Raw genomic sequence first — 23,402 nt, 5'->3', positions numbered from 1 at the left:
ATGTCTTCGCTCCACGCGCCTTTCTCTCTCGTTCCCGTGCTCTCCTCTCCTCGCCGCTTGCTCAATGAATTCCTGCTCTACGATTCTTCTTTGGTAGACAAGTATCCTTCCACTGCCAACTTCCGTCGAGGTAAGTCTGTTCATCTCAAGGCACTATTTTGCTTGCGAAGGATGACCTTAAGGAGCGCGGTAGAGCCGAAATTTCTCGACTTTAGGAGGCATAGAGGATTAGGCACACAGACCGAAGTAGATTTGCTCAGTTCCGTCGTGGAAGTTGGTGGCATGGAAGAAAAAGGAGGAATTTGTGATATTGCTACGGAAGAAAGCGAAGTGATTAAATTTGAGAAGAATGATAATCGCTTTCGTAGAGAAGAATTTGAGCTTATCGAAGAGGAAGCTTTCGGTATGATTGTGGAAGCTGGCGATGGCAAAGCGAAGGACAAAGAACAGGATGCCAATGTTAACTATGCAAAAGAAGAAAGTCAATTCTGCCTCAAAAAAGTTGGCAGCTTGGATGCTGTATGCCTGGTCAAGATATTTATCAAGCTGCCTCTCGAAGAACGTGTGAAAATTCTTGATCTGTTCGAATCTGATGAAAGAAATTTGACAATTTCTGATTACAATGACATTCTAAAAGCTCTGATGAAAGCTGGTGAGTATGAGCATGCTGTTAACTTCTTCTCCAAACTTCCATGTGAAGGGATAGCACCAGACTTCTGGACCTATTCGATCATGGTACATTGCTTCTGCAAGAAGAATGAACCAGACAAGGCAATGCAAACTTTAGAAGACATACTTGAAAGAGGGTATCGTCCAAACCATGCCACATTCTCGTGTTTGATCAATTGTTTGAGCAAGAGGGGGAGAATGAAAAAGGCCTTTAAAGTGTTCGAGCTAATGCTCCAAACAGGTTATGGACCATCTATCCGCGAGTACAATAGTCTGATCAGAGGTTTGTGCTATGTTGGTAGGTTAGAGGAGGCATTTGAACTCTTGAAGAAGATCAAGAGTTCTTCCACACAACCTGGCATATACACATACACGCTGCTCATAGATGGCTTTTGCATGGTTGGAAGATGTGATGATGCAATGGAATTGCTCAAGGAAGCAGAAGAGATAGGTCTGGTGCCAGATATTGTCACTTGTAACAGTGTTCTCAATGGATATTGCAAGGCAGGCAGGCCCTTGGAAGGGCATCGTCTCTTGAAAAAAATGCAACGTGGAGATTGCCAACCAGATTTTATTAGTTACACTATCATTTTACAGGGCATGTTGCGACAGGGTGAGGTTTCTGCAGCTTGGAGAATTTATAAGGAAATGAGGGATGCTGGTTTTGTGGTGGACGAGCGTTGCATGAACACACTCCTCAGAGGCATTTGCAGGCAACCTGTGATCGATGACAAGGTGCTAAAAGATGCTAATGAACTGTTCGAGTTAATAAAGGAAGTTGGTCATGATCTGTCACCTTACACATATTGCTTGATGGTCCAAGCTCTTGCTAGAGGAGGAGAAGTTGATAAAGCTTTGTTCCACCTACATGAGATAGCGAGGAATGGTTATTCTCCTAGAATGATGACATTCAATGTCATTCTTCGCATTCTATGTGAACAAGGGAGATGTGATGATGCCATAAGTGTTTTGGTTCTTATGATTGATAGAGATAGAATTCCGAGTAAATTTTCATTTAGCATACTGCTCAGTGCGTTATGTGGACTGGGGCGAGTTCTGGAGGCCTTTGGAGTTTATGCAGCTGCGGTTAAAAGGAGTGTAGTTCCGCATTGGAAACCACCTAAAGGTCTTAACATGGAGAGAGTGTTTCAGTAATCTCAACTTGAAAAACCTAACTGCAATGCTCAGAACATGGGCCATTTGATCGACCATCCTTGATGATCCATCGATCCATGAGGCCAAGCAAAGTGTTTTTTTTCTTCCCTCCAGCCGGTGGAAGTTGAGTTGCTCCCTGTCGGAGCTAGAGTTTTGTTGGGAGGAGAAGATCAAGATGTGATGAAAGGCAAATGCCACTGTAATTAGAACAGCTTGTTTAAGGCAAGAGGAGAACAAAGTTCAGTTTCAAAAGCTTCTCTGGTTCTTTTGTCTACAAATATCCACCACTAATCTGTTTGCAAGTGACAAGAAGTTAGATTTATTTATATAGTTAATATTATTTTTCTTTCATAACAATAATTTGCTTTTGGGAACTCATTGATCATGTTTCTCAAAATAACAAAACAAAAACAAAAGATGAAAGTTGAAGTGCAAATCATTTATAGTTTATCAACTCATAACCATTTAATAAGTGATAGAAATATGTCCCCTTAGATGGATTTAATGATTAGCGTATGAGCTGTTGTCATCATGAGATCTGGGGTTCGAATCTTTTATGTGCTAATCATTGGGGCGCGCTGGGGGCGAGCGCTCGTATTCATTTTTTTGCCACCATAAGTGATAGAAATCATTTATGCAGGACTTTTAAAGTTTTGGAAGATTTTTTTTTATATAAAAAAATTAGTATAAATTTAAATTTTAAAATATTAATATGGTGGCAAATGAAATTATAAATTTTGTACGTATGCTTACTTATATTTATAAGTTAAGTTAAAGAATTTTGGAATTCGATTTTTATTACATTGTTTTGTGATTAAAATTTTAAAATAATTTGAAAAAAAATTAAAGGTAGGTTCAAAAATATTTTTGTTTTACATGTCACACATAATATTACATTGACTATATTTAAAAAAAAATAAATGCAAAATTACTGAGAATGTGTTACTCTACCCCAATGACATGAGGCATATGTTTATTTTTTTATTTAAATATAATTATTCCTTTTTTTCATTAATTGCAAGTTACAAATTAGAATTGTGGTTTAAATATTAATTAAATCAAAATGAGGATAAATGTTTTGGTAATTATTCACTTAGTTAATGCTTAATTAAATTAGGTCCAAATTTTGGATAAGTAAATATGGAAATTTTCCATCCATTTCTTCTTTTGGAAATCCATATTACCTCTTCAGCTTTTGCTGGTTTTCAGCTAACAATTGTGTTGTCAAATGATTTTCATATCCACCAATATTTTAATTCAAAATTATGTACGGCTAATTTAAAAATATTCTTCCGTCAAAAGCATTGATAGTAATTGATCTCGTTCGAGACCTGAGTCAGACGGAGATCGAGTAAATTGTCAGTGATGTTGACGAGAGGTAGCTGAGCTCTCCGGGAGTACTATTGAGGACGACTGACGAGGGGTGATGACGAAGAGGATGGTACACGGGTCCTGCGCACACTTAGACAAGCATCCTGCACGTTAGGGACTAAGAACCAGGGAAAAAGTTCCCGGAGCAGGTCCTCCGACGCTCAAGTCAGGTACATTTTCCCTAGAAACACAGTAGAACACATAAAGTAGAAGACAGATGCGAAAAAGTTAGTGGGCGTCCCTGCGCAAGGGAGAGGACACCCCTTTTTATATGGCCATGCGTACTTCTGGCCTTTGGCAAGTGTCAGGGAATGTCGGGTGTCAGACCTTGTCTGGCGGTGAGTGACACTTGGGATCCTCTTATAGGTCGGAGGAAGGTTTTGTTAGCAGCGAGTCACAGACCATTAGAATATACCCTGACACAAGGCAGTTATTCTCTGACAGGTGGTTACGATTCTCTGACTCTGTTATCGTTTTTGTTGATCGGGCAATGACAAGAGAACTCCTGACAATCAGCAGTCGACGAGCCTGACCTGGATATATCTGAGTAGTCTGTTGTATCCTGACCGGGCGTATCAAGTTTTTATATATAAATCTGTTGTGAGAAAACCCGGGCGGTAGAGATAGTTCCTACTCTTCCTTTACTGTTCCTTATGTTACCAGTTTGACTTCCCAATCTGGACATCTCGACCGAGCAACTATTCTGAATTCCCGACCTGGGCATCCCGACCGAGCAACCAGTCTTAATTCCCGACCTGAGCATCTCGACCGAGCAACCAGTCTTAATTCCCGACCTGGGCATCCCGACCGAGCAACCAGTTTGAATTCCCGTCCTGGGCCTCCCCACCGAGCAACCAGTCTGAATTTTCGATCTGGACCTCCCAACCGAGCAACCAGTCTAAATTCTCGACCTGGGCCTCCCGACCGAGTATTAACTGGGTAGCGGCTTTTAATAGTTATAGCCCTTCTGTGGAGTGATACGTCTCTTCGACTTCTGACTGTCACGTCCCCTTGACTTCTGACTGCCACGTCCCCTTGACCAGACCCTACCATTATGCACCGTATCAGTAATAATAGTATTTATAAAAATATAATAAGAAAAATAATTTCTCCCATTGTATATGTAAGGGAGTGCTAGGTTTATGGGGATGAGAATAATAGAAGTGGGGAATAGAAATGGAGGGATTTTTATTTCTTCCATTCTACTAAATAATCACTCATACTCATGTTGTTAGCTAGAGCCCTAGAGCCAATCATTTGATTATTGTATTATGGACTTATTGTATTATATTTTTATATTAATAAAGGTATTTGTTTGGTTATTATACTTACTTGTATTGGTGCCAAATAAACTAAGTATAATAACGTCCTTGAGTAGAAGGTTCTTACCTATATCAATCGATTGGTTGAATCAATAGTGAAATGATATAGGGAACACTACTCTTAATCATTCCTAGTCGAGTATTAACATTCAGGGACAATGTTAATGCAATAAAACTAGCATGTAGGTCAACTCGATGACTTGATCTCACAAGTCATGGATATAGAGATATCAAGTTGACACATGGTATACATTAGAGAATGTATACTGAATGACCCGCCATGAGAAAGTATCATGGATCGTTATATGAGTGTCATATACTTTCTCATGTGGCTATTAGTATAGTCTTTAGACCTGAAGTCACCATAGATCCCTACATAAGGAGTTATGTACTTTGGTTTCGTCAAACGTCACCCGTAACTGGGTGGACTATAAAGGCGATTACTGGGTATATAACAAATTATGCAGAGGGATGTGAGTGATGTAGATGGGATCTATCCCTCCTATATGACGGGAGAGACATCGGTATTTTTGATAGAGTGAGACCACGAAGTGCATGATCATGCCCAAATAAGTCAATATAGGATATTGAGCTCATTTGATTTAGTGAGTCTACTTGGAGTTCAAGATTTAGATTGGTCAGAGGATGACACGGTCTATGCCTCACATTGACCAATCTAGATGTCTAGGATAGAAGGACATTTGTCATATATTGTGAGGAGTCACAATTAGTAGTCACAAGGTGATGTTGGATCTCAACATTCTTGTAACTTGGGTAGTAATGATGTGTTGCTAGATACCGCTCATTACTTATGCTCCTAAATGAGTTTAGGGCATTGCCAACGTTACAAGAACATATAGGGTCACACACTAAGGACAATTAGATGGAGATTAGGTTCATATGATGAACCAAGAGGATTAGATTCATTTGATGAATCAAATTGGATTAAGAGTAATCCTAATTGGGCTAACTTGAGTTCGACTCAAGTTGATTCATGTGTTCAATGAGTCTAATTTAGATTATGACTCATTAAATTAATTTAATTAAATGAATTAGATTCATTATATTAAGTTGGCTTGAATCAAATGGTTGGATTCGATCAACCATGGAAGAGATTTGGTCAAGTTTGACTTGACTTGAGAGGAAGATAAAAGTCAAGTTTGACTTGACTTTATGCCACCTCATTGGTGAGTTGGCATTGATGTGGACCAATGATGTTACTCCACATCATCATGGGTGCCACCTCATGGAAGTTACAAAGCCATTTTCTTTAATAGCTTCACATTAATTGCACTTAATGCAATTTTTTGGGAGTTACACAACTTGAAAGTAGCCGGCCACTTTTGAATGGGAATCAAATTGATTTTCCTCATTCAAGTGCATGATTCCTTCTTCTTCCTCTTGGAGCTCTCTTCCTCTCCCTCTCCTCCTCAACTTGGCCGAACCACACATAGGTGCTAGCACACCTCTTTGTGTGTTTTTCTCCACCTACGAGTCCGTGTGGATACTTCTAGAGGAGTATCTATCTTGATACTCTTGAGATCCGCCACCGTTTGGACGAGCGGGAACGCGAAGGGCTTCGCTTCAAAGGTATAACTCGTTTCATATAGATCTAGGAGTAGATTGAAGTAGAAACTCGTACTCGTAATTTTGTTTTGAAATCTTTTCTTCGCACGAGATCCGTTGGCTAGGGTGATTCGGGGTTTCCGCGACTCGAAAAAACGATTTTCGCGGCCCGAAAAACCCAACAGATGTTTAGGGGATTGAATCTCGTAAATTGCCTTTGGGGCTTCTAGTGAATCGTGAATGGAGTATAAATTGTCTTTGGAGTAATATGAGACTCAATATTAAGTTTGTCATTCACGATTGATATGATAGATTTTTCGTAGTTTTAAATCTTTAGAGTATCAATTGTCAGAGCAGATTACAATATTACGTAAATAACTTTGGGCCATGAACTCTATGAGACAACTGTAGACTGATCCGGTAGTAAGAGCAGGGGGCCCCGCCATGGGAAGTCAACGCCACGTGGAAAACATAGTGGTAGTCGTCCGTCCGGAAAGGGATGGGTCCGATCGGACGTCCGACCGGCCGATGGAATCGAACGCCCGGAGAGGGATGGGTCCGATCGGCTTGCCGACCGGACGATATACAGCTGATGGTTAAAGGCGCCCTGTCGAAAGCAGAGTTCCGGCGCTTAGGGGAAAAGGTCGTGGGCCGAGCGGACACCACGCTCGGCCAAAGCCATAAAGTAACACTGCTAATAGTCCCCATAAAGCATGTGATGGAGAATCTCCCCAAGTAAACCACCGCATATGTCCGGCCGGATGTTGAGGGAGTTGTCCGCCCGGACGCTAGATCTGGAGCAAAGGGGAAAAGGACAAGGGAGGTCTTTTTCTGACAGCAGGCATGTTTTACGTGTAGGCCATGCTCCAAATCTTGTGACAGGGGATTCTGCTGTCCCATCGAGGGCATGCTTTGACTGTAGCGGTATGGGTCAGGTGAGCTTTCTGACAACTGCATACCGAGGAAAGGACAGAGGACACATATGCACCTCGGTATGCGTGCCCTAACCCTTCACAACTCTATATAAAGAGCCTCAGACTTCGCCGGAGGTACGCATTCTGAGACTTTGGGAGCCACCTTTTTCATCGTTGCTTACCTGACTTAAGCGTCGGAGGGTCGCCGCCGGGAACCCCCCTTCCCGGCTCGACTTCTGTGCAGGTTCGCCGGAGCTTCGTTCTAGCAGTTGAAGAGCCACGTCAATAGTCGAAGAGCGCTCCGTGCCCAGCGCTCATTGATTCAGCCTTCGGACAGGATCAAATTGGCGTCGTCTGTGGGAACGCTCCTGCATCCGACCAGAAACAATGGATGAGGCTGGACGACAACACACGGTAACGCTTTCGACGGAAGAACTCGACGCTCTGGTCGAGATAAGGGCCGCCAAACTTGTGGAGCAAAAACAGAAAGCAACTGCCGAGCGGCCGGAGCAACAAGCAACATCTGCGTCGGGTGGCCGAGCGGAAGCACCTCAAGCCACTCCTGCATTCCATCGGGCTTTATTTCGCACCCCTGAAGCCGTACCAGCTCGAAGAGATAGAGGATCTTCTTCAGATGAAATGCCTAAGCGAGATGACAGAAAGGGGAAAGCCCCCCGAGCGGACGAATCCCCCGAGCGGATCAATCGCCAATTTTCGGAGGCTATTCTACGAGACCCTCTGCCCAAGCACTATGTGCCTCCGACGATCGGCGAGTACAATGGAACAATGGACCCGGATGATCATCTGGGTAAGTTTGATAACACAGCTACGCTCCATCAATACACAGATGGAGTAAAGTGCCGAGTCTTTCTTACCACTCTCTCGGGATCGGCTCAACGGTGGTTTCGGAGGCTGCCGGGCGGATCCATCACAAGCTTCAAGGACTTCCGAACGGCCTTCCTCCACCACTTCGCTAGCAGTCGGCGTTATCAGAAGACAAGTGTTAGCTTATTCGCCATCAAGCAAGAGCCAAGAGAATCGCTTCGTGCTTACATCCAGCGGTTCAACAAGGTGGCAATGGACATTCCAACGGCCACCTCAGAAACGATGATGAATGCCTTCACGCAAGGCCTGGTGGATGGCGATTTTTTCCGATCACTCATTCGGAAACCGCCTCGAGATTATGATCACATGCTACACCGAGCTAATGAATACATCAACATGGAGGAAGCGCAAGCGGCCAGGAAAAAAGAAACACCAACCGAACGGGCTCCACCTGCCGAGCGGAAACCCTTCGCCGCTCATCAACCGCCGAAAGGACCAAGGGCCGAAGGCATCCGCTCCCCTCGTGCAAGGTCCCAAGTGCAAGAAGTAGCTGCCGCTCGGAGCAAGCCAAAGAAGAAATGGACCCCTATGTTCTGCTCCTTCCACCGGACGGACACGCACAACACGAGGGATTGTCGAAGTCTTCCCTTCGTGGCTAATCCCGTTCCCAGGAGTGCCGAACGACGGTCTCCTTCCATCGACAAGAGACAAAGGATCCATGAAGCCGACCGGACCCGCACCGAGAGGCGACATCAACAGACGCCCGATCGACACCGATCTCCAAGACAGGAGAATCGCCGAGCGTCCAGAGATCGGTCCCGACCATCCACTCGGGAAGAGGAAAATAGGAGCAATACTTCTCGGGGCGAGATCAACGTTATTGCTGGTGGGCCGACCGGAGGTGACTCCAACCGAGCCAGAAAGGCGGGCGTCCGGCAGCTCCAGATCCACGCGGTCGGTTGCAGCCAGGAGCGGGCAAGTGGACCGGAAATCACTTTCGGGCCCGGGGACTTAGAAGGAGTTGAAGTGCCCCACGACGACGCTCTGCTCATTAAAGCGGTAATAGCAAATTACACTATTCACCGCATATTTGTTGACACAGGGAGTTCGGTCAACATCATATTCAAGAAGGCGTTTGATCAGCTGCAAATTGATCGAGCCGAGCTGCTTCCCATGACGACCCCGCTCTACGGGTTTACGGACAACGAAGTTCAGCCGGTCGGACAGATTCGGCTGGCTACCTCGCTGGGAGAAGAGCCGCTCAGGAGGACCAGGACAATAAACTTTGTGGTGGTCGACTCTCCCTCGTCCTACAACATCATTTTGGGGCGACCGGCGCTCAGCGAATTCCGAGCGATCGTCTCAACCTTCCACCAGAAGATGAAGTTCCCCGTTGAAGATAAGGTGGGAGAAGTACGGGGAGATCAGTTAGCGGCTCGGCGATGCTACATCAAGATGATCCGAGCAGAATCCAACTCCGCTCGGAAGGCGCCTCGAATCGAGGTAAACACCATCACCAAAAAGCCACCCACTTTAATTTATGAGGAAAAAGAGGAAGTGCAGATTCATCCAATCCGATCGGAGGCCACCACCTTTATTGCGTCCGATCTGGAGGAGAAGCAGAAAGAGGGGCTGATCCAATGCCTCAGGAGAAATCATGATGTCTTCGTCTGGTCGACGCATGAACTGCCTGGAATTTCGCCGAGCATAGCGCAGCACGAGTTACATGTCCGACCGGATGCTCGGCCGATAAAGCAGAGAAAAAGAGATTTCAGCGCCGAGCAGAATGCCATCATCCGGGCGGAGGTAGAAAAGCTTCTGGAGGCCGGCCATATACACGAGGTGCAGTTCCCGAGCTGGCTGGCTAACGTAGTATTAGTCTCCAAGCAGGGCGGCAAGTGGAGAGTCTGCATCGACTTTCGGGACTTAAACAAAGCATGCCCCAAAGATTTTTATCCCCTGCCCCGGATAGATCAGCTGGTGGACTCTACGGCCGGCTGCGAATTAATTTGTATGCTCGACGCCTACCAAGGATATCATCAAGTGCCGCTCGCCCGGGAAGATCAAGAAAAAGTAAGCTTCATAACGGCCGACGGCACATATTGCTATAATGTGATGTCATTCGGATTGAAGAACGCCGGGGCCACCTATCAGCGCTTGATGAACAAAGTGTTCAGGGAGCAGATCGGGCGGAATCTGGAAGTCTATGTGGACGACATTCTTATCAAATCCGTCCGAGCGGCCGATCTCTTCAAGGACATGGAAGAAACCTTCCGAGCGCTGCGCAAATATGGAGTCAAGCTAAATCCCCAGAAGTGCTTGTTCGGAGCAAAAGGAGGGCGTTTCTTGGGGTACATAGTGACCGAGCGGGGAATCGAAGCAAATCCCAGTAAGGTGAAAGCTCTACAAGACATGCCGCCTCCAAGAAATACGAGGGAGGTGCAGCGGTTGACCGGTCGGATAACCGCATTGTCCAGATTTATCTCCAAAACTGCCGACCGGAGCCTCCCTTTCTTCAAAATTTTACGCAAGGCCACTAAATTTCACTGGGACGAGGAATGCGACCGAGCATTCGAAGAATTGAAGACATATCTTAATTCCCTGCCTGTACTAGCCAAGCCGATCGGGGGTGAGTCACTTTATATTTATCTGTCTTCAACTGAGCATGCTGTAGGCTCAGCACTTGTGAAGGCGAGCGGCGAAGAGCAGCCGGTGTATTTTCTGAGCCACATTTTAAAAGATGCTGAATCTCGTTACACCGGGCTCGAGAAGTTGGCCTTTGCTTTGGTTCTAGCCGCTCGGCGCCTTCAACCGTATTTCTTGGCTCACACCATCATTGTCCGGACGAACAGTCCACTAGGAAGAGTACTGTTGAATCCAGAAGCGTTCGGACGGCTCATCAAGTGGACGACAGAATTAAGTGAATTTGACATCCAATACCAGCCCCGCTCGGCGATCAAAGCGCAATCCTTGGCTGATTTTGTGACCGAAGTGCAAAGGCCAGAGCCGGAAGCTACGTGGAGAATATATGTGGATGGGTCTTCCACTCGACTCGGAAGTGGGATTGGAATATTGCTGCTCTCACCTCAAGAAGAAAAGATGCTCCTATCCGTCCGGTTAGATTACAAAGCTACCAACAATGAAGCAGAATATGAGGCCCTCATAGCCGGATTGCAGGCAGCACGGCATGTGGGAGCCGGTCAGGTGACACTTTATTCGAATTCACAGTTGGCCGCTCAGCAACTTTCTGGCACCTTTGAAATCAACAGCGTTCGGCTTAAACTCTACGCTGAGGCCTTTGAAAAACTCAAAGCTACTTTCCGAGAGGTGCTTATTCAGAAGATTCCCCGATCGGAGAACCAGGCAGCCGATGAGTTAGCCAAACTCGCAAGCTCAATAATGCCTGTCGCCATTCAGCAACCAATTGAAAAAGTACTGCTGGTGGCGCACGCCGACCGGATGCAAGGACTCACGTTTCCAAGCGACTGGAGGACACCCATCATAGAGTTCCTCCGCTCGGGAGCCACACCGGCCGATCGGGATGAAGCCCAGCTGCTCAGAAGGAGGGCCGGTCGGTTCACACTCATTGGCGATCAGCTCTACAAGAAGGCTTTCTCTCGTTCGCTGTTGAAATGCATGAGCTCGGAGGACTCGGCTTACATCCTCCAAGAGGTACATCAAGGATCGTGCGGAGGACATCCGGGCGGACGATCACTGGCTAAGAAGATCCTGCTAGCTGGATACTTTTGGCCGACCTTACAAATAGACGCCGCTCGGACAGTAGCTACGTGCCTTTCGTGCCAGAAGTATCACAACTTCTCCCACCGACCGGCAGAGGAGATGAAGGCATCAACCGTCTCATGTCCTTTCGATCAATGGGGAATGGATATTGTGGGTCCATTTCCGATGGCAACCGGGCAGAGGAAATTTTTGCTGGTGGCGGTCGATTATTTTTCCAAGTGGGTAGAGGCCAAACCACTAGCCAAGATCACCGAACAGGTGGTCAGAAAATTCATCTGGCAACACATCATCTGTAGGTTCGGTATCCCTCGCCGATTGGTTTCCGACAATGGGCGGCAATTCACAGGGAAGGTGCTAGAAGATTGGTGCAAAAGCTACGGCATCGAGCAACACTTCACGTCCGTGGCTTACCCCCAAAGCAACGGTCAAGCCGAGGTGGTCAATCGGGAAATTCTCCGTATTCTCGGCTCGACCACTTGGGAGGAGTTGGCGGATGAAGTGTCGGGCGTTTTATGGGTCATCCAACGAGTCCTAAGGAAGGAACAGGCGTCACACCTTTTCATCTGGTGTACGAGGCGGTCATTCCAGTTGAAGTCGGCGTCGAGTCCGTCCGGGTCCAATGTTACGATGAAGGCAACGCCGAGCGAAGGAACATGGAGCTGGATTTGGTTGACGAGTAGCGAGCCAAGGCATCCGTTCGGCTGATGGCATACCGTCAACGGATGAGGCAAAACTACAACCGACGCGTCATTCCCAGATCATTCCAGGTCGGCGACCTGGTCTGGAAGAAAGTCAAGCCGGTCGGCGACGTTGGCAAGCTTGAAGCTCCGTGGGCAGGTCCCTTCAAAATCATCGAGAAGCTCCGCTCGGGCGCGTATTATTTGGAGGATGAGGAAGGTCGGCAGCTGGATCGACCGTGGAATGCAAATCATCTCCAGCCTTATCGAGCTGGATGAAAGGTGCACGAATGTAATCCGTTTTTGTGTATATGCTAGTCGCCTATATCCTTGTAATGCAGGAAGCAGCAAGATGAAAACACATTGAGCATTATCCGCCGAATGACTTACTAAGTGAAGGCCCCCGAGCCGATCGGCCGGGAGGTTTATATATTTAAAGACTGTGAGCAAATAGCCCGTGCTGTTCGGCCGGGCATAAATATTGTTCAAGCACGGGATATGACACGAAGGCCAAGGCCGCTCGGCCTAGTAAGGAGTTAGCCTTGAAAGGCCGACGAGCCCCGTCGTTAAAGATCGAGAGCCGCGCCGACCGGCTATAAATATCCGCGCCGTCGAGCTCCGACGTTAAAGATCGAGAGACGAGTCGGCGTCTATAAACGTCCGAGCGAAAGGCCGACGAGCCACGTCGTTAAAGATCGAGAGCCGCGCCGACCGGCTATAAATATCCGCGCCGTCGAGCTCCGACGTTAAAGATCGAGAGACGAGCCGACGTCTATAAACGTCCGAGCGAAAAGCCGACGAGCCCCGTCGTTAAAGATCGAGAGCCGCGCCGACCGGCTATAAATATCCGCGCCGTCGAGCTCCGACGTTAAAGATCGAGAGACGAGCCGGCGTCTATAAACGTCCGAGCGAAAGGCCGACGAGCCCCGTCGTTAAAGATCGAGAGCCGCGCCGACCGGCTATAAATATCCGCGCCGTCGAGCTCCGACGTCAAATATCGAGAGACGAGCCGGCGTCTATAAACCCTCCGAGCGGAAGATCGTCGAGCTCCGACGTTAAATATCGAGAGGTGCGCCAACCGCTATAAATATCCGCGCCGTCGAGCTCCGGCATTAAAGATCGAGACGAGCCGGCGTCTATAAACGTCCGAGCGAAGGCCGACGAGCCCGTCGTTAAAATCGAGAGCCGCGCCGGCTATAAATATCCGCTCGAGCCGGCGATCAAATATCGAGAGACGAGCCGGCGTCTATAAACCCTCCGAGCGGAAGATCGTCGAGCTCCGACGTTAAATATCGAGAGACGAGCCGACGTCTATAAACGCCCGATTGGAAGATCGTCGTGTGGGTGAGGCCAATAAGAAGGATGCAATTCCTCCGGAAACTCGCCTTCAATATCGATAAAACTGACCCCACGTCCTGCTCGGCTCAGAGCGCAAAGGTACTTGTCGGCTTCTAGTGAGCGATCTCTGCTACCTAAGCGGAAGGTTACGCACTCGAAATAAATTGCCGAGCGGAAAGGTAACTCCAAGTACTTCGCTACACTCCCTTTCGAATGCCAGAAGAGTGATAATAGGCGAGTGGACGACACACATGCTAACTTAAAAGGACAGCGTGCAAAAGGAAAACACTGCATTCAAATTAAAACTTTAGGCCGGGCGGCCTAAGTACAAAAAGGATCATATCTAGCCGAGTGGCCGAATTACAAAAGTTACTCTATGTAATCGTAAAGGGTCTTGGGAATGCTTTCCAGGTGCGCCACTTGATCGCTGGCCGGAATGGTAGTGGACTCTGGGAGAAGACCCTTGGACTTCAGATAGTTGGTGGTCGCGGTCATAGCCAAGTCGAAGGCTGTGTACATCCGCTCGCAGATTTTCTCCGAGAATTCAGGCGAGCGGATGTAGCCCTGTCTTAAGGCAGCAACTCGACTCGGCTCGGCGTCTTGATATTCTTTGAAGGCCGCCTGGGAGCCAGTGAGGGCCTCATCCAGACTCTGAATCTTTGCCGCGTCGGCCGAGCGGCCCACCTTCTCTCTGTCGAGCTGCTCCATCAGCTCTTTTACCTTAAGCTCCAGGCCCCGAGCCTCCACGTTCTTTTTCTCCAAATCGGAGATGGCCGTATTCTTTTGGGTGGTGGCCAGGGTTAATTTTGTGTCGAGTGACTTGACTCGGCCAGGGCGTGGGCCTGATCGGCCGTTTTCTTTTGCTCGACCGCCAACAGATCTTGAGCTTTCTTCAGCTCCTTTGCAGCTCGGAGTAAGACGGGCCCTGAGAGCCGGACGGACCGCCTGCCGCCTTCAGTTGCCTCAGCTCCTCGTCCACCATAGCCAGGCGGTTGGAGACGGCTATCTCTTCCACCCATCGCTGAGGAAAAAAGGCGAAATTGTCAAAGGCCGAGCGGAAAAATGCAAGTGAAGATTAATAAAAGAAAACTTACCCCCGTGGACTCCTGCATATGACTATTGGCCAAGTTCCGGAGGGGGATCATTGCAATGCGCGCCCGAGCGTCGGCCCACATCTCGGCCAGGGGCCCTTTCAAGGTGATGGTATGCTCGGGCGCGGTTGGCCGGTCGGCTTCTGGAAGCAATTCTTCAGTCGGGAGATGAAGGGTGACCCGTACTGTGCGGCCGTGACCAGGGATTGTCCGACCGGGATTAGAAGCCGGCGCGGAAAACTGCAAATGGATAGTTGAGCTCTTGACCGAATGCCGAGCGGGTGGGCGGGTGTTGACCGGAATAGCCTCAATGGGGGCTTCCGGCTCGTCCCATTCAGAAGGAGTCCGGTTGGACGAAATGGCTTCGACCTCTGGCGCCTTGCCTCGAGCGGCGGCGGTTGCTCGCTCGGACGGTTGGACCGTTGACGTGGCCGAGGGCAAAGGAGTCTCCACTCAGCGCCTCTTTTGTAGAGGCTGCTCCTCCTCCCGAGCGGAACCTTCCTCGGGTGCAGTTCGTTCTTGGGGAGGGGTGGCTCCGCTGGCGACATTTTGTTGAGAGGCCTGAGCGGCCGACTCAACCTGAGTCCCGCTCTCACCTTCGTGGGATCCGACCGGATGGATACCCAAAGCTTCCATTTCTCTGGCCGCCGCGACTTCCAGAGCGGCCGCCTTTCTCTTCAAAACGTCGGCCATCACCGAATCCATGACGATGCCCGCTGCAAAAGAAAGAAAGGAAATCAGTTAGCGATCAAAGCAAATGTCCAAGTAAAGTTCTTACCGAAGCTGGCCGGAAGAGGAGTCCGTATAGGACTTAGACCGAAGATATACATCACTCCTTCATGAAGGAGCTTATTGATGTCGAGTCGCAGACCGGCTAGTATGTTTGCAGCGTGGAGGTAGTCCGGTCGGGTCTTGAACTTCTTCAGCTCGGGAGTAGGGGGCAAGCTGACTTGCCACTTTGTCGGGAAGGTGGCCTGATCGGGCATGCGGATGTAGAAAAAATAATCCTTCCAATGTTTATTGGAAGAAGGGAGTTTGTTGAAAAAGACCAAGCCGGGTCGAGCTTGGAACATGAAGGTGTCTGGCTCGGCTTGCTTGGGGTAATAGAAATAAAAGAAGACCTCCGGTCGGAGGGGGATGTTGTGAATCTTAAACAAAACGACAACACCGCAAAGGAGACGGAAGGTATTGGGTACTAGACTGCCGAGCGGCACACCGAAAAAATTGCAGACATCTATGATGAAAGGATGCACAGGAAAACTGGTCTCGGAAGACACAGAAAGCTCCGCGCGGCGGCCTATGAGGCCGAGCGGAAGGACCGGCTAAACGAATTTCGAAATCCTCTGGGATTTCGAAATTGTCAGTCAAAATATCAAAGTCCCGCTGTTCGAATCGGGACTGCATGGTGGTGTACCATGGGCCGAGCGACTGGTCTTCGGTGTTAGGACCAAAAGTAGCTAGAGGGGGGTGAATAGCTCGTCGCGTGCTCGTTGCTCGGTGTTGCTTGTTTCTTCAAGAATGCGCAGCGGAAAATACATAAACAAACACAAACACGCTAACACTAGGAGTTTACTTGGTATCCACCTCCAACGGAGATGACTAATCCAAGGATCCACACCACGCACGCACCCTCCACTATGAAAACACTCCTTTTCGGTAACTACCGAGGGCGGAGAAGCCCTACAAGACTCTCAGTACAAGAAGAAGAAAAGGTAGTAAAGAATAAGCAAAAGCTTACAAGAAATGCAGTAAAAACCCTAGCTTCTTCTTCTTCTCGTTGCAACTCGCCTCTTGACTTGGATGAACCTCCAAGAACCTTCAAGAACTGGCGGTGAGGAGCTTAGAGAGTGCTGGGGAGGAGCTGTGTTGAATCTGGAATGAATCGGTGAAGTTCTGCTGAAGAAATCGCACGCCAACAGCTATAAACGACGCCAACGGTCGAATCCCAATCGATTGGATTGCTCCCAATCGATTGGGGAGGCTTTGGATCGATCCACGGATCGATCCAGAGCGCCTCTGTGCTCTGGAAAAACTTCTGGATCGATCCAGCACTTATCGCGCGAAGCAGCAGCGTCCCAATCGATCCAGAGAGGTTCTGTTCGTGGGGACTCACCGGATCGATCCACGGATCGATCCAGATCTTCTGGATCGATCCATTGATCGATCCAAACCTGCTGGATCAATCCACGGATCAATCCAAACCTGCTGGATCAATCCACGGATCAATCCAAACCTGCTGGATCAATCCACGGATCAATCCAAACCTTGGTTTTTGCCCAAAACCAAGCCCAAAGCCCCCTAAACCAACATCTAGTCAACCATGACTTGTTGGTACATAAGACCTAGCATCCGGTCACCCTTGGCCAGCTAGGACTCTCTCACCAAGTGTCTGGTCAATCCCTTTGACCCACTTGGACTTTTCTCTTCTTGCCAAGTATCCGGTCACTCCCTAAGACCTACTTGGACTTTTCTTCCTCGTGCCAAGTATCCGGTCAATCCCTTTGACCTACTTGGACTCTCACCAGATGTCTGGTCAACCTTGACCCATCTGGATTTCTCTTGCCTGGCTTCACTCACCAGGACTTTCCCAATTGCCTAGATTCACTCACTAGGTCTTTCACCTGACTTCACTCACCAGGATTTTCCTCCTGCCTAACATCCCAGTTAGGACTTCCCAGTCAAGTATCCGGTCATCCTTGACCTACTTGACTCTTCTTCAATCAATATCTTATTGTCAAACATCTAAACCCAAACCAAGACTCAGCTTGGTCAACCAGGTCAACCTTGACCTGAGGGATGTTGCACCAACATTCGGAATTTGAAGAACTAGCCATTGACCGATCGGAAGGAATCAAAAGGCAAAAAGGCAGGAGAAAAACGACAGCAAACGAAAGGAGGTTTCGAGGATCGAAACTGAGGAAAAAACGCTGAGGAAACACCGGAAAGGAGGAAGGAAAGATGTAAAATCTTACTGCGAGGAAAGGGATCGCGAAAAAGCCGCCGGAGAGCGTCGGAGGGCAGAAACAAGATCGTCGGAGCTCCAAAGCACTGGAGGCAGTGGTCGAGAACGCGGAAGCAAATGAGGGAGAGAAGGAAACGAAGGCTTTATAGGGCGGAGGCCGACCGGCCTCCACCGTTGGATCCAGGTCACGGGAATCAAAGCGTGCATCTCGCCGTTCATTTCGAATCGCTTCGATCGCATCAAAACACCATGCCGCCGCCGCCGTAGGCTGATGGCATTGCACCACGTGGCATTCTACCATTCGGAGCATTTAATGAAAGCATGCTCAACCTTAATGTCGGAGATTGGCGCAAAACCCAAGGAGATCCGGCGAATGCCATTGTTGATTTGTTCAAGGCCATCTCTGCGGTAGGCCGATCGGAGGATACTAGCACGGAGGAGCTGCCCGGCTAGATTCGCAGTCCAGTCAGTCGGACAATTCGCCTCCTTCGACTAGACTTGAAGGAGAGGCAAGTGATCCGGTAGTAAGAGCAAGGGGCCCCGCCATGGGAAGTCAACGCCACGTGGAAAACATAGTGGTAGTCGTCCGTCCGGAAAGGGATGGGTCCGATCGGACGTCCGACCGGCCGATGGAATCGAACGCCCGGAGAGGGATGGGTCCGATCGGCTTGCCGACCGGACGATATACAGCTGATGGTTAAAGGCGCCCTGTCGAAAGCAGAGTTCCGGCGCTTAGGGGAAAAGGTCGTGGGCCGAGCGGACACCACGCTCGGCCAAAGCCATAAAGTAACACTGCTAATAGTCCCCATAAAGCATGTGATGGAGAATCTCCCCAAGTAAACCACCGCATATGTCCGGCCGGATGTTGAGGGAGTTGTCCGCCCGGACGCTAGATCTGGAGCAAAGGGGAAAAGGACAAGGGAGGTCTTTTTCTGACAGCAGACATGTTTTACGTGTAGGCCATGCTCCAAATCTTGTGACAGGGGATTCTGCTGTCCCATCGAGGGCATGCTTTGACTGTAGCGGTATGGGTCAGGTGAGCTTTCTGACAACTGCATACCGAGGAAAGGACAGAGGACACATATGCACCTCGGTATGCGTGCCCTAACCCTTCACAACTCTATATAAAGAGCCTCAGACTTCGTCGGAGGTACGCATTCTGAGACTTTGGGAGCCACCTTTTTCATCGTTGCTTACCTGACTTAAGCGTCGGAGGGTCGCCGCCGGGAACCCCCTTCCCGGCTCGACTTCTGTGCAGGTTCGCCGGAGCTTCGTTCTAGCAGTTGAAGAGCCACGTCAATAGTCGAAGAGCGCTCCGTGCCCAGCGTTCATTGATTCAGCCTTCGGACAGGATCATAGACTATCTAATGCCATTAACAATTGTTGAGTGAGAATGATGCGCTGATTTTAAAGTTAGAAATCCGTATCACCCACCATCAATTTCCCAAATCAAATATCAATTTTTCATTCCTTTTCTATTTCCACCTCCCATACCCTCCAACCAAGTACCTCTAAATCTAGACATATGTTAGCTTATAAAAGCAGTACCGATTGTGCTCTCCATTTCCATGATGATTTTGACAATGAATTCATATAAAGTTGGGAGCGAGTTTCACGAATTAATGTATGCGTTCTTCATTCATGTACTATGAAGTGCACAAGAAATTTTTGATTAATTAGCAAGTAAACATCTCTTAATTAAACATTTCGTTAATTAGGAGCATATTCGTAAGAAAAAGAGTATTTGGGCATTTTCAAGTAGAGGACTATATCTACGAATTATGCGTGTTGGGCTCAAGTTAAAACACTTCCTCTAGCTAAATAGGATTGTGTTGAAGTATTTGTTATTAATTTTGCAAAGATTCAAACCAAGAACTTCAGAGCCCGTTTTGTTCATTTGAGTCTCCCAAAATCTAGCAAGCACTAAGAGGAGAAAAATTGAATCTTTGCTTGATGTTTATTTTGTTTATAATCTCGATCACAGCTTTTACAATTACACAGGATGAGTCTTCAGATGCAGGATAAACACCCTACCACTGGCCTTCTGCAACACCCGGAGCTGGCAGACGACGATGAAGAGGAGGAAGAAGAAGAGAAAGGCCACAGGCAGTGGAAGGTTGCGATATGCACGAGCTCCGACTTGCAAGTTTTCTTCTTGGACGACCTGCTGCTGTTGGTGTTGTAGTAGGAAGGGGGTGGCGTAAGGAGAGGGTGCAGGCCGGTGCGGGTGGAGTGGGTGTGCCTGGGAGTCCCGGGCTGCGACTCCCAAGAGAAGGGCACGGCACAAGGACTCACCCCGTAGTCGACTGGGAAGGAAGGGCAGGGTGGCGGGAAGGAGGAGGAGGTGTCCTTGATGGACCGGAATTTGCCAACCCGTTTCATTGGTAAGGCCGGCTAGCTTGAGCTGCTCTCGACCTGTAGGGACTTGTTAATGGATCCAAACGAGTAAACTGCAATGCGAAGTTGTATCGTGGTTCATCGGTCCGTGTCAGAGGAGGAAGTGGCAGAGCGGTCATCTGATGGTGGGGAGCTGTCAAAAGGTGAAGTTTCTCAGCCGCCACGCAATCCTCTGGTTTCGCAGAGTGGGGCCACATCACGTAGCCGAGTCAGCATCTACCTTTAATGGCCTGCAATTATAGGCCCACCCAATTAGGGCCCAACAAATGATGAAGTTAATCTTTAAGCCGAATCTTTCCATTTGAATGGATACCATCAAATCAACAAGTCATGATCTAAAATGCCAATCCATCAATTTACAATAAAATGGCAAGGCTGGAATTAATAGCGACAAGACCATAATCATTATCTTATCCTGGTGCAGCGAAAAGAACATCAGTGGCTGAGCCCATAGTTTATAGAATACCATCATCTTACCTAGAATTAATTTAGGATGAAAATTAGATGGATTGAATTATACAATCGTATAACCCTATTAAAATTTTTTAAAATTTTATCATACGTAATTAATAATTAAAAAATAAAAAAACTCATATACATATAAATAAATAAATAAATAATTTATATATATATATATATATATGTATATATATATATATACAATCACCATCTTATATTACATTACTACACGTACAAACTTAAATTAACTATAATTTAACTATTATTCTACAATAATTATATTTATATTTTTATATCATAAAATGAAATAATATAAAATTTCTATTAACACAATAATAATAACACATTAATCTTAAAAAAATTTCCTTAATTTAAAAGATGATATAATTTAAAGGTCAACAAAGCACCTAATATACAGTTATTGAATCCCTTTATTCAAATATGAATATTGAAAATAATCTTTTAAAGACTTGTTGATACTATACAATACTAAACAATAGACATAAAAAAATTCATCTTTTTAGAAAAAATGGCATAATATTATTAATAAAAAACTAACTCAAAAATAATTAAATATATATTTAAATAATTTAAAACTCAGACGAAAAAATGATAATTGATCCGGCGGTAAAAATCCGGAACCCCATAAGGAGTCAACGCTGAGGGGAGGTCACAAGGTCCAATGGCTCGCCGGAAAAGGGCGAGTCGACCGGACTCAGAAGAAAGGAAAATCTGATAGTAAAAGGCACCCTGGTAGGGACCAGGGGTCCGACGCTCAAATAAAGCAGTGCGTAATGACCGAGCGGAAGGAGGTGCCGCCCGGACGGCGCAAAGAATCAAGGCCGCCCGGACGACGTTCATCGCCCGCTCGGCGGGCCGGGCACCCTAGTCAGACGGTGGGTAAAAGACGAGGACATCTTCTGACAGCCGTCAAGTCGTATGGCTGTGCCATACTTCTAGTCTGACAACGGGTGGTCCTGCCGTCCCATCAAAGAACATGCTCGGACTGTGGCAGCATGGTGTCAGGTAAGCTCTCTGACAAGTGCATACCGTGGTATGGGTTGCTGACACGTACGCACCTTGGTGGGCGTGCATCGGTTCCTTCTCCGTCTTATATAAAGAGGCTATTACTTCGCCAAAGGTACGTAGAATACGAATTTGGCAGCCACTTTCTCCAACACTTACCTGACTTGAGCGTCGGAGGACCGTCGCCGGGACACCCCTCCCGGCTCGGTTTTGTTGCAGGTTCGCCGGAGCACTCGAGGATCCAGCAGAGAGCGCCACGTGCCCAGCATCCGCTGACTCTTGATTCGGACAGGATCAAATTGGCGCCGTCTGTGGGAACGCTCCTGCATCCGATCGGAGACAATGGACGAGGCTGGACGACAACACACGGTGACGCTTTCAGCAGAAGAACTCGATGCTCTGGTCGAGATGAAGGCCGCCAAACTCATGGAGCAAAAACAAAAAGCATCCGCCGAGCGGGCGGAGCAACAAGCAACATCTGCGTCTGGTGGCCGAGCGGAAGCACCTCCAGCCACCGTCGCATTCCATCGGGCCTTATTTCGCACCCCTGAAGCCATACCAGCCCGAAGAGATAGAGGATCTTCCTCAGATGAAATGCCAAGACGGGATGACAGGAAGGGGAAAGCTCCCCGAGCGGATCAATCGCCAATTTTCGGAGGCTATCCTACGAGACCCTCTGCCCAAGCACTACGTGCCTCCGACGATCGGCGAATACAATGGAACAACAGACCCGGATGATCATCTGGGTAAGTTCGACAATACAGCCACGCTCCATCAGTACACAGATGGAGTAAAGTGTAGAGTCTTCCTTACCACCCTCTCGGGATCGGCTCAACGGTGGTTTCGGAGGTTGCCGGACGGATCCATCACGAGCTTCAAGGAATTCCGAACGGCCTTCCTCCACCACTTCGCCAGTAGTCGGCGTTATCAAAAGACAAGTGTCAGCTTATTCGCCATCAAGCAAGAGCCAAGAGAATCGCTTCGAGGCTATATTCAGCGATTCAACCAAGTGGCGATGGATATCCCCACGGCCACATCGGAGACGATGATGAATGCCTTCACGCAAGGCCTTGTGGATGGGGACTTCTTCCGGTCGCTCATCCGAAAGCCGCCCCGAGATTATGATCACATGTTACATCGGGCCAACGAATATATAAATGTGGAAGAAGCGCAAGCCGCTCGGAAAAAGGAAACTCCAGCCGAGCGCGCACCTGTTCATGCCGAGCGGAAACAGCACACCGCTCAGCAGTACAAGAAGTGGCTGCCGCTCGGCCCAAGCCAAAGAAGAGGTGGACCCCTATGTTCTGCAAATTCCACCAGACGGATACGCACAACACGAGGGATTGCCGAAGCCTTCCCTTTGTGTCCAATCCTGTTCCCAGGAAAGCCGAATGACGGTCGCCTCCCATCGACAGGAGACGTAGGACTCATGAAGCTGATCGGACCCGCACCGAGGGGCGACATCAGCAGACACCCGATCGGCACCGATCCCCAAGGCAGGAGAATCGCCGGACGTCCAGAGAACGGTCACGACCGTCCGCTCGGGAGGAGGAAAATAAGAACAATACTTCCCGAGGCGAGATCAACGTTATTGCTGGTGGGCCGACCGGAGGAGATTCCAACCGAGCCAGAAAGGCGGGCGTCCGGCAGCTGCAGATCCACGCGGTCGGCTGCAGCCAAGAGCGGGCAAGTGGACCGGAAATCACTTTCGGACCCGGGGACTTAGAAGGAGTAGAAGTGCCCCACGACGACGCGCTGCTCATTAAAGCAGTAATAGCAAATTACACCATTCACCGTATATTTGTTGACACAGGGAGCTCGGTCAACATCATATTCAAGAAGGCGTTCGATCAGCTGCAAATAGATCGAGCCGAGCTGCTGCCCATGAC

The 23,402-nt window shown here is 48.2% G+C and overlaps 1 protein-coding gene across 1 annotated transcript; it reads left to right on the top strand.

The window, feature by feature from the left end:
- LOC121968165 (pentatricopeptide repeat-containing protein At1g62680, mitochondrial-like) lies at positions 1-1,824 on the top strand. Its single transcript, XM_042518670.1, has one exon. It carries the CDS (start codon positions 1-3, stop codon positions 1,822-1,824), a length of 1,824 nt encoding a protein of 607 aa, XP_042374604.1.
- The last annotated feature ends 21,578 nt before the right edge of the window (positions 1,825-23,402 follow it).

This window comes from Zingiber officinale, chromosome 1B (genome assembly GCF_018446385.1).
Source record: "Zingiber officinale cultivar Zhangliang chromosome 1B, Zo_v1.1, whole genome shotgun sequence".
Classification (NCBI taxonomy): Eukaryota; Viridiplantae; Streptophyta; class Magnoliopsida; order Zingiberales; family Zingiberaceae; genus Zingiber; species Zingiber officinale.
Note: the sequence above shows the minus strand (reverse complement) of the source record. Positions and strands in the feature narration are given on the sequence as shown.